The sequence below is a fragment of the Cupressus sempervirens genome, chromosome 10 (genome assembly GCF_028749045.1).
Source record: "Cupressus sempervirens isolate cs-2001-9-10 chromosome 10, ASM2874904v1, whole genome shotgun sequence".
Classification (NCBI taxonomy): Eukaryota; Viridiplantae; Streptophyta; class Pinopsida; order Cupressales; family Cupressaceae; genus Cupressus; species Cupressus sempervirens.
The window spans coordinates 721,184,274-721,196,581 of record NC_143127.1 but is presented as its reverse complement, the minus strand read 5'-3'; the positions used below and the strand labels follow the sequence as shown (position 1 = coordinate 721,196,581).

Sequence of the window (12,308 nt, the reverse complement as noted above, 5' to 3'; positions counted from 1 at the left end):
ATATAATAATAATAATATCTTTCATTATACCTTGAAAGCCACTAGCTTATATTATAGATTAATTACTAAATTAGTCAAATTGAATAATATTATACACTAAGACATTACAATAGAATAATAATAATAATATCTTTCATCATACCTTGAAAGCCACTAGCTTGTATATAAAACCTAGTTATTAGTTCTTGTTCTACGCACGATACTATAGCATTCATGTAATGCAACTTTCTAATTTGATTATTCAATCAAATCAATTTATTTTACAACTTTTTGCATGTATACAGTTTTGATATATATTATTTTTTCATAGTTCAAAATAAATTATTTCTCTAAATTTTATTGGCCAATGTCTTCTACAGCAATGTGTGAGCTTTAATTTTTAATTCAAAAAAAACAAGAGTGACTTTTGAAGCATTCAAAAATTGATTTTCAATTAAATGTATAGAACTCCTAGAATTGTTCTATTTAACTCAGCTAAGATCTCAAACTTAAATGCAGTTTTGTAGAACCATCTAATCATATTAAATGACACTACAATATTATGTTTACAACATTGTTGTTTGCTTAACTTGACATTTATTGATATGTTCTTTCACTATCTACTTCTGTTATACCTACATTTACTATGGAAAATGCAATACACATTCATGTATCATCATTTTCATAATACCAATAGTAGTTATGATTTATGTAAATTTTAAATTAATAAATTTGACATATGACAATTAATTTATTAAATTAACAAGAACTTTTAAATATATAGGGAGAGTTATGTAAAAAGTGAAAAAAAAAATGAAAGGAAAAGATATTTTTAAATGAAAAGAGAGAAGAAATGTCAAATAAATTATTTAAGATCACGGACAGCGGTTTAGTCAGAGCTGTCGTGCTTCGTGCCATGCTGTTAAATAGAATACGATAAATGAGTGCGCGGATTCTTTCAAATTATTGCAGCACATTCCTCACAATTCCTTCCACGCGTTCAACAGATCTCGATTGATGCGAAGGTGAGAATAAGCGTCAAATCATCTACTAGTAAGATTTTTGTAAAAAAAAAAATTCTGAAATCGAGACAGGAAAATAACAAAGATCAGAGCTTTATTTGGATTGCAGAATTTTTGAACAGTTAAATGTTCAGGCAGGTGCTGACGAAATCCAGTCTGAAGGTTGAATTTCTGAAGAATTTTTTTTGAGCAAATTACTGGAAGATTCATCTCCTCTAGTCCTATAATCGTTCTTTACAGACATTTCTAAGCTTAAGATTCTTGGAGTGCGTAGTATCATCGGCTAAGAGGAGGTTTTCAATCATCTGTGAACAGAAAAATAAGTGTTTTCTGTCAACATTTTCTTCCTCGCTGGTGGACGATCATCGGCAAGGACGGCATGACTAAGGTTAAAGCCAGCCTGTACTTTACTCGGTTACTTTTCACCGATTCAAATGTGAAGAAACGCAGAAGCAAAGCAGCAGCGATTTTCATCTGCAAGTAGGCCGAATCCTTTCCCAAGCAAATTCTCGGCCCAGCCTGGATTTCAAACTAAATTAGAGTAAGTGAAATACGAGAGTTAAGTGAATGAAAAAGTTCTAAAGGTGTTAAGTATATATGCCTGAAATGCTGTGAATTTAAATGGAGATTGGGGCTGAAATATGCCGTCTTCGTTAAGCCATCTCTCAGGCTTGAATTCCAGGGCATCAATTCCCCAGAGTCTCTGCATTCTCCCCATTGCGTAAGGCACATAGTTTATCACATCGCCTTTTTTAATTACGGTGCCATCCGGAAGAATGTCATCACTCACAGCAGTCTTCCCGTCCTGCAATGCACACGAAATTTGAATCAATAGTTAAAATTGACACTTGAGTTGAGGAGTTTCAGGGAAAAGAGTGTGTTCAAATTTTGTTTATTTAACGAGCTTATTTAAAAATCTTTGCATCTTTTGTCATTTTTTTGCAATCTAGATTGAGGAGAGTGATCGGAACATTCATTTATAATATGAGCATATAATGTGCTTTTGCCCGAAACTCCTAATCGCCGAGTGCGGTATGAAACGTTGAAGCAGAAATAAGATGGTTTAGTTTTAACGTAAAACTCCTAATCGTGGAGTGCCGTATGGAATGTTGAAGCAAATATCAACTATTTAAATGTCAAATATTTAGTTTTACCGTAAAACTCCTAATCATACAGTGTGAGTTGATAAAAAGAGTTTTCCTTCTGTGATCGGAAATATTGAAGCAAAAAATTGAGCAGTTTTCCCCCTGAAACGCGAGGATTCAAAAGGTTGAAAACTGGTGAAACATTTTTTTTTCTGAAACTCCTATTTAAAACTGTTGAAATTATTTCCTGATATTTTTAATCTTGAAATGTGATTTTGGAATATTGAGAAAATGTAAAACATATATGTTTTTCCTGAAGATTTTAATCATGGAATGCAATCTGAAACCTACGTACAAAAATAGAACACAGTTTTTATCTAAACTCCTGATCGTAAAACGTGATCCAAAACGAGGCAAAAATGAAACAGAGATTAGGCAAAATAAAACAGAATTTGAAGTAAAACTCCTCGACTTAATCTCAGGGGTCGTGAAAATTTGAAGTTTATCATCCATAATCTTAGCATTACGCTGGAATTTTCTAGAATCTTTTTGGTTATAGACACATCAGAAAGTTAAATGGAAAATTATTGAATTACCAGAGGAACAGCAGGGTGAATGCGCAACGTTTCAGTGATTGCAGCGTGCAAATAATGCAAGTTGTTAGTCAGCACGTCATAAGTCAGCAATTCAGAGTATTTCTTGAAGCAGCAAACATCATCTCCCTCAACGGTGCTGCTGCTAAGCCCCCGAATATCCTCCAACTCTTGCAGTAATTTGTCTTCCACTGCCGGATTTTCAGACAAAAGCAAAAGCAACCAGGAAAGTGTGACAGCCGTGCCATCTCGTCCCGCTAAAACAAAATTCAGAACTGCATCTCTCAGCTTTCTATCATCATACAAATCTGAATTCTCCTTCGCCATTGACAACATCCTCGAGAGGAGATCAGATTTGGACCTCACCTGCAATCAACCAAGGTAAAAATATTCATAATCGCTGAAATAAAACAAGAATTTTATTAGGGTTCGCATCCAGTACCTCGTTATCCTGGATGGATTTTTTGCGCTTCTGAATCAAATGATAGGTAAAATTGTCCAAAACCCTAACATCCTCTTTCACTTTGGCCTCTGCACCTATGTTAAAGCACTTCTTTAGTTTCCAGAGGGGATCGAAATATCGAGAAGCGCAGACAGCGTTAGATCTGTCAAAAGCTGAAGCAAAGGGGACATCCGGAAGAGAAAAATCTAAACAACCAATTTCAGTTCCAAAGCTAAGCTCGCATATAGCATCGAATGCCATCCGCATCAACATATCCTGCACGCAGAACAACCCTCAAAACCTTACGAATTCAAGAATCAAATTCATCATTTCAATTTCCAGTGTCCAAAAATCACAGCAGCTGTAAATGGAATCAAATTTTATCATCATAACAATACGAAGTAAACTTGAAATCGTCACAATCCCTTCAACAAATCATCTACGGGCTAGCACAAAACACTTACTTTCCCATTCAAATCTTAGAACAGAAACAGGGAGCTAATGAAATCCAAGAAAAGCCCAGTTCAAAGAAACAAACTAGTAACCTCTAGTTTATGCAATGCAATGAGAAGAGTTACCTGCATATTCACAACTTCGCCATTAATGGCCCTTAGCTCCAAAACAGAGTTCAATTTCACCGCATATTTCCTGAAGGTGGCTGTACTATAAACTCGCAGCATCTTGGGGGAAAACTTCATGCTAGCAGATTTGCGTTGGACTCTCCACATTTCCCCATCCGAGTTAAAAATACCATCACCCAAAAGATCATACTGAATCTGATGAGCAGCACTCCCCTGCATCATGAAAAAAAAGCTCAAAAAAACCAAAAAAACCCAAGTTCACTCTCATGGCTAATAAAATTCGTAGACTTTAAAAAACACTGACCTTTACATAGTTATGGAAGTTAGTCTTGAGGATATGCTCAATGTTTGCAGGATCCACAGTGAAGAAGAGTCTGAAACCCATGTAGGTCACCTCAAACGTGGGCATTTTCATGGCATAATCTGTGATCCAGTCGTACAGGCGGTGGAAATTTGCCGTGAGTTCGAGAGTAGGACCGAGCACGGGCCATTGTTTAGGTCTCCCTGGGATTCGATCCCTTGACCTCCTGATCCAAATCCAAGTGCCCAGTGCTGCTATGGCTAGTGTTGTACACAGGACCAGACAGTAAGACATTGTCTGCAACAAAGCAAAAAGCTGTGCACATTGAATCGTATCTTTCTCTGTTCTGTTTTTTGTTACAAAGAAACTTCGATCCTTTCCCAAGACTGGCATATAAAACGAATCCAACTTAATTGAGTCTTTCCTACGTAAGGCACATGGTACTTGAAATGTTCTAATAATGGATTTTGTTTGGAGTGCCCTTTTGATCATTATTTGATTTACGGTTGAAAATAAAATTTGTAACAATAAAATGTAATAATATTATTTTTAAGTCTAAGGAGTGTCTCCTTTGTAATACATGCCGGTCTCAAACCTTAGCCCATGGCTGTAACTTACGTTCGATCACTACGCTTCAACTATTTGCAAATATAGTATTTATTGGTGAATTTGTTAATCTGATTGGTAGTGTGGGTATTATACACCCTCGCCCTATTACATGAGTCGGGAGTCACAAATCAATCAAGACTTTCAATAAGGTTTCAGGATTTAATTTAAAAACAAACAGGAGAACAACTATAAATAACACAAAACAAAGAAAGAAAATTAGGTACAAACTAAGATAGCATATAACATAATGAATTTATATCAAAGCAAGGGATTATCTTTATTGATGTTACATAAATTTACTATACATTGGTATGTACATATCTAAATGTACAAACATAGACAACATCAAATGGAGGAGGAGAAAGCTAAAGCCCATGAGATTCCTAGACTTCACATTCCAACACATAGTATTTGTGAAATATCCCTAATCCCAGTTACCTTTGGAAATTGATGCTTGTTTCAAAATTCGAGACTTTGACCAAAATTTGGTACTTTATAGAATTTTCGATTTCTTTTTGGTTTTTTCTCATTTTCAAGTTTTAGGTGTTTTTGAAGATATATGCAAGTAAATGACAAATAAAAAATAACTTCGAACTAAGAATGATGAGCAACAATCAAATATTGAGAATACTTAACAATCTGGAAATGATTCAAATCGCACCAAGCATAATATTCAGATTTTTGCAGTCAAAGAAATGAATATATCAAATGGATTTGTTGTTGTCTGGAATGAACCTGATGCCAATTGTAGAAGGGTTTTACAATCACAAAAGATGGAGAGGTTTCTGTCACAAACCCTTGTATGGTCTCCAAACTGCAAAATGTGGCTGCTAATAAGGAGTGGTGCCCATAATACAAGTTCGAGTTGCCTCTAGAAGAAACACCCAAGCTACAATAGGCCGACCGCCTAGTTGAATGTGATGTTTCCTTATGATAAATGGTGCTATGAAGAATGTCGATCCTTGCAACAGAGAATAGCACCTTCCAACTCTAATACTGAATCACCAAATCCTTGTCAAGGTTTGCATCCCAACAATCCAGACTTAGGGTTTCCGTCCTAAGCCTTTGAATCTCTCCACTAGAGCCATTCTAATCTCATAAGTTTCAAATGTCAAAAGATACTCCACAATTAGATCTTCATCTCCTTATAACCCCTCCCAAGTGCAAATCGAACCCTAAATGAGAATTACACTTTGTACTTTATAATAAAATAACATTTTCTTAAATAAAGGCATCCAGGCTATAGGAAAAAATTACTTTATTAAAATGTCATAACTTGAAGTGCCAAAAAGTCTTTGGATACTAAAAATAATTTATAATAATTCAAGACCTTTCCAACAAGCTATGACACAAGTGTAAGGAAACTTGCAAGAAAGAATATAACCATTTCCACATAACCTATAATAGATCTAAAATAAATAGAGAATTAAAATCCACATGCAAGAGAATAGACAACATACCCACAAAAAAGTGACACAAGATATACCCTGGGAAATCCTCATCAAGGGAAAAACCCAGCCTCCAAAAGCATCCATCACCATGTATTAATCAACAAAAACACCATTGCAATACAACCATGGAAGCCTTCAAAGCCATAGCCACAACCGAGCAATCTATGTGAACAAGCATGAATTCACACATCCCGTGCCATGCTTCCAACCTTCATAAATGATCCATTGGCTAACCTATCAAGCCTTGTCCCTCTCGACTCTTGCCTTTTTTGTCTTCTCCTTGTCACACCAACAACTACCCTTGTGGTTGCTTATATAGAAGCAAGTCCCACAAAACCACCAAGTGGTATTACATAAACCATGTGCTAAAACCATGTGCTACCTAACCCATTGACCCCACATTTAATATTGAGCATTTAATTCTTTTATCCAATATTTAATAATTACATAAAATATTATCACAATGTTATAATACAACTCATGAAGAATATTCTATGTGAATCTTTCCATGTTGCACATCCATTTAGATACAACATTAAATAATAAAATAAAATAATACAATATAACAATATTATGCAATGTGTGCAACACACATTATCTCAACAATCTCCCACTTGTTGTATACATTGCATAGGGTCAATCCATAGCCACATAAATGAACAAGGGAACAATCCCTCCCAACACATCTACCATCATGGATCAAAGTACACCAAGTGCTCCATCTTGGCACTCGCAACAAAATCAAAGTATCCAACATCTCAAACATGAATGATCTCACCTTCTATTATGCCACTACCACTGGACATATATAGAAGCCATCTAAAGACAAAGCCACCCAACCTGTCGCATTAGAAGATCATAAAATCTTGTACCAAATAAAATGCCAAGCACAAAAGCCTGATCCCAAGGTAATAACATGTATCTGTAGTCAAAATTCTATAGTTGAAATAACACCCACAGCAAGTGCCAAACCCATCCAACTATCCATACCTCCAAAGGTATATACCAAGTGAATCTCACATCATCAACATATCCAATCTGCAACTTGTAATCACAAGCCTCAAGAGAAATACCTACCAAATATATACCAAGAAGCTCCCACTGCAAAAGATAATGTCAAATCTATAACCAATCCACTCACAACATCTCAAAGAAGTGAATCCATGTAGTCTCAAAGAAATCCACAATACATAAAATGATATCCTGCAAGAACAACTCTCATAACAAGTCTCCAACATTCTCCCAAGTTCTCCACAACCAACAGAGGAAAGAGATAAAGGAATAGCCATGTCATCTCTCACATGACATACGTGAGCACAAACCAGTGATCACAATCTCTGACCAATCTCAAATCCAATGTAAGTGAAACCGAACATCTAGAAAGATAACCAAGACCTATAATGTCCCATTTTTTTAATTTTTTGGGAGGAATTAATTATAAGGTTATCAATCAAAAAATATATATTACAAGGTAACTTTATAAATTAAATAAAAAAAAGCTTCTAGAGGTTGCTGGAAGAAGCGGAGGAAAAATTAAAAAGGGAGGCCGACCTATCAAAGAAAAAAGAATAAATAGGCATTGAGGGCTCATTGCCTATCATCGAGACTTATTATTGATTTTTTTCTTATGTGCGTTGTGGAGCCTAGGGTTTCTGCAAATAGTCACAATTGGCCATTGAGAATGAAAACTCTCAATTGGTACGCAATTTTGAGGGTGTGAGAGATCACCTGAATTATTGTAGCTGTGGGAAGGATATTTCAGTCCTTTCATTTGTGCTTAATTGCTGATTTGGAGTTTCCAGTGGAGTTGCACTTTCACCATATCATCTACAGCATTCAGTCTCCACCATTTGATCAATCCAGGTTCTTCATTTTAATCTGTAGTTGCAACAAGTTCTCAATTGTATACAGCCAGTTAGGGTTTCTCTGTAATGTGCTATGTCATAATGTTTTGGTGCTCAAAATTTCCGTATCATTTGTAAAACATTTGGTTTTTATTGAATGAATACATTGGCACTATTATTTCTTTTATTTCAGCAATATACTTTAGCCGTGCATTAAATTTAGGGTTTGTTTAGTGGCCTATTGGTAAGGGTCATTACAGTGGTATCAAAGCAGTTTCCTGCTAGCCTGATAGGGTTACCCAGCGACCATTTAATTTAGTTTACAAAGGAACCAGCATAACTAAGAATATGGCTGAGAGACATTCTCAAAATCCATCCAGAAGTGTGCGAAATGATGAGACTTTACAGCAACAGGAAAGGCTTCTACAGTCAATAGAGGCAAGTACACAGGAAATGATGGTTATGATGCAACATTTGATTGGGGAGAATAGGAGAAATAATCATGATCAGGATGATAGAAGCATGGCAGGATCACAACATAGGACATGGTCTGGAATAGCTGATAGACCCACACGTCCTACATTTAGAGAAGAAACTCCAGCACGCACACCTGATGCTATGGTAACGGATATTGTAGATGAACTCCGACAAGCAAGGAATGAGTGGGATTCATTACTAGAATATGTACAGGATGGATGGACATTTGACAGGTACTTGAACTATAGAGCTGCCAAGCAGAAGCAAGTAGATAAACACAGTGAGTTGCAACAAGTCACCAACAAGTTGGTATTACCCACATTTGATGGTAGTGGAAAAATGACTGCTCGTGCTTGGATTCATAAGGTGGATACTTTCCTATCTCTGAAGACTATGAAAGAAATTGAAGCACTCAAGTATGCCACTTTACACTTAGATGGGGCAACACATGATTGGTGGACACATGGCATGATCACATTGCAACACAATCAGGTAACTACTTATAAGGAGTTTGTGGATAGATTGATAGAAAGGTTTGATAAAAAAAATCCTGAAGTTTATTTCCGGGAGTTAGCCCAGTTGAGACAGTCAGGAGGCTTAGAACAATTTATCAATGACTTCCAAAAGCTTGCAATGATGGTGCTTGACATCTCAGAAAGGAGGCTAGTCATTTTATTCACAGAGGGATTAACTGAACCACTCAAGGGGTGGGTAAAGGCCTTTGATCCTCCTACATTACAGGAAGCCATGAAAAAAGCCCGCAGTATGGAACTTGCAGCTCCAGCAAACCGGTTTAGTTCAAAGGGTTCTTCATCATTTAGAGATAACAAAGGGGAATTCAGCAAGGGTAAAGAGAAGGTTAGTGACTCAAAAGACAAGCTAGCTGCACCTTGGGATAAGGAAACACTTAATGACTTGCGTAGGAAGAAGCTATGCTTCTTTTGCAAAGGTCCCTATGAGTTTGGTCATGATTGTCCTTTGAAGCCTAAGGGGAAGGTTAACTGGGTGATGTGGGTTTACAGATTTAGACATCTCAGAGCACCATGATGAGGATCCTGATGAGGTAGAAGGTGAATAAGAGGTAGATAGTGCTGAGAAAAAAGAGGCTCCAGAGATACATTTACAGGAAGGACGTCTATCTAGTATTCAAAGAGAGGGATCTTTCAGATTTCGAGGAGTCTTGGCAGGACAAAAGATTATTACTCTGTTGGATACAGGTGCCACGCATAATTTCATTGATGCACGATTTGTGGAGAGGCGTGGACTCATTACTGAGGAGTTCGAGGGACTAAGAGTTAAGGTAGCTGATGGATATACTCTTCGTTGTGATAGGATGGTGCGAGATCTACCTTTGCACCTAAATAACTATGAGTTTAAGGCAGACTATCGTGTGGTCAACATGGGTGACATGGACATAGTACTTGGGATGCAATGGCTACATTCTTTGAAGGAGGTTACCCTAAGATTGGAGGATATGGAGATACGATTTGTGGTGGATGGTAGGACTCATGTGCTGAAGGCTATCCATAATGGTGATGTTAGGACTATCTCATTTAGGCGGTTGGAGAGATTAGCCAGGCATAATAATATAGAATGGGAAGCAATATGTGCCTTGATGCCTACCCAGGGGGAGCAACATAAGACTGAATATCATCCAGATATTCAAAAATTGAGAATCAAGTATGGGAAGGTATTCAATGAGATTCCACTAGGCATGCCACCAGACAGAGGTATTGAGCACATTATCGAGTTGGAGGAAGGTGCTAAGCCTGTCATGATCACACCATACCGACACCCAAAATGACTCAAAGATGAGATCGAGAGGACCATCAACGAGTTGCTAGCAATGGGGCACATCAGACCAAGTAAGTCACCTTTTGCATCTTCTGTTGTTTTGGTAAAAAAGAAGGATGGAACTCTACAAATGTGTATTGATTATAGGGTGTTGAATAAGAGAACTATAAAGAACAAGTATCCCATCCCATTCATTGATGAGCTGATAGACGAATTGCATGGGGCTTGTTATTTCACAAAAAATGATTTGAGATCAGGCTATCACCAGATCAAAGTTCGAGAGAAAGATATTGAAAAAATTGCTTTTAGATGTCATTACGGTCATTTTGAGTTTGTAGTCATGCTTTTTGGTTTGACTAATGCACCTGCCACTTTTCAGTCCACTATGAACAAGGTCTTCCACCATCAGTTGAGGAAATTTGTGCTAGTGTTCTTTGATGATATTTTGATCTATAGCAGGACATGGCAGGAACATTTAGAGCACTTGGAGATAGTATTAAGCATTTTACAGAGCGAGTCCTTGTATGCCGAGGATTTCAAATGTGATTTGGGGATGACAGAATTGTTGTATCTTGGACACATCATTAGTGCGGAAAGAGTGTGAATGGATCTTGAAAAGATCCGTGCTATTGTTGATTGGCCACCACCAAAGAACCTTACATAGTTAAGAGGGTTCCTTGGTCTATGTGGATTCTATCACAGGTTTGTTAGTGGCTACTCACGACATGCAGCGCCCATGACAGATTTACCGAAGAAAGGGGCATTTGTGTGGACTCGGGAGGCACAGGAGTGTTTTATGCAGTTCAAGGAAATAATGACTACATGCCCAGTATTAGTATTTCCTGATTTCACGAAGCCATTTGAACTTCAATGTGATGCTTTTGGAGAGGGAGTTGGTGTTGTACTCATGCAGGACAAGCATCCTATAGCTTATGAGAGTAGGAAACTCAGAGGGGCCGAGAGATCATTCAGCATATATGATAAGGAGATACTGGCCATCATGCATGCCTTGGCCAAATTCAAACAGTATCTTGTGGGCAGCAAATTTTTGTATTAAAACTAATCATAATAGTTTGAAGCACTTTTTGGGACAGCAGGACCTGATGATCGTCAGCAGAAGTGGGTGAGTAAGTTGCAGGCATATGATTTTGATATCACATATGTTAAGGGAACACAGAATATTGTAGCAGATGCATTATCCCGTAGGCCACACCTCACTTCTATGATTCAGATATTAGAAGATTGGCGACACTTGATTGTAGCAGAATATGCCAAAGACACGTGGACCTCTTCTATAGTGGAGGGGACAACAATTGACACTAGATACACTCTCATAGATGATTTGATCATTTACAAGAATAGGATTTACTTAGTCCCAGGATCGAAAGTGAAGCAGTTGATTTTGAGAGCATTCCATAATTCACCTACAGCAGGCCATCCTGGGTATTTCAAGACTTACAGGTTAGTACGGAAACAATTCACTTGGAAGGGACTTAAGGCTGATGTTTTGCAGTATGTGCGTGAGTGTCATGTTTTCCAGTAGAACAAACAAGAGCACACTTATCCAGCAGGGCTCCTACAACCACTTCCTATTCCTGACAAGAAGTGGGAGTGCATCTCTATGGATTTTATTACGGGCTTGCCTAGGGCCCAGGGGCGTGATTGTATCTATGTGGTGGTGGATAGGCTAACAAAATATGCTCACTTCTTCCCTATCGCTACTACATACTCAGCAACTCAGGTGGAAGAGGTCTTCTTCAAAGAGATTTTTAGATTACACAAGTTACCTCGGAGCATTGTGAGTGACAGGGACAGCCGCTTCACGAGTCACTTTTGGCAGGAGATATTTCGGTTGTCTGGCACTGAGCTTACACTTAGTACCAGTTATCACCCCCAAATTGATGGTCAAACAGAGATTGTAAACAAATGGGTGGAAGGGTATTTGAGGAATTATGTGGCAGATCAACAGCGAGCTTGGGGCAGATGGATATATTTCTGTGAGTATTGTTACAATACTACATATCATATGACTATACAAATGACACCCTTCATGGCACTTTACGGTTATGAGGCATCTAGTTTCTTAGATTTGTTGTTGGGAGACAGTCGAGTACCCCATGCAGGTGAACT

At 37.7% G+C, this 12,308-nt stretch overlaps 1 protein-coding gene across 1 annotated transcript; it reads right to left on the bottom strand.

Annotated features, from left to right (window-relative positions):
- Positions 1-1,078: 1,078 nt before the first annotated feature.
- Positions 1,079-4,373, bottom strand: LOC149535861 (cytochrome P450 704B1-like). The gene is made up of 6 exons (XM_089804202.1): positions 4,007-4,373; positions 3,700-3,915; positions 3,122-3,397; positions 2,683-3,045; positions 1,603-1,806; positions 1,079-1,520 (listed from the first exon to the last, which is right to left on the bottom strand). The coding sequence occupies exons 1-6, from the start codon at positions 4,295-4,297 to the stop codon at positions 1,335-1,337; spliced, it is 1,536 nt and encodes a 511-aa protein (XP_089660328.1). The 5' UTR covers positions 4,298-4,373; the 3' UTR covers positions 1,079-1,334.
- Positions 4,374-12,308: the final 7,935 nt, after the last annotated feature.

What these genes read in the sequence shown, in the direction of transcription:
- LOC149535861 (XM_089804202.1), bottom strand. Translation starts at nt 4,297, where the DNA reads ATGTCTTACTGTCTGGTCCTGTGTACAACACTAGCCATAGCAGCACTG. An exon ending in ACTTCCATAACTATGTAAAG is followed by an intron (nt 3,916 to 4,006) that starts GTCAGTGTTTTT and finishes TTCATGATGCAG; the next exon opens with GGGAGTGCTGCTCATCAGAT. An exon ending in GCGAAGTTGTGAATATGCAG is followed by an intron (nt 3,398 to 3,699) that starts GTAACTCTTCTC and finishes TTCTGCGTGCAG; the next exon opens with GATATGTTGATGCGGATGGC.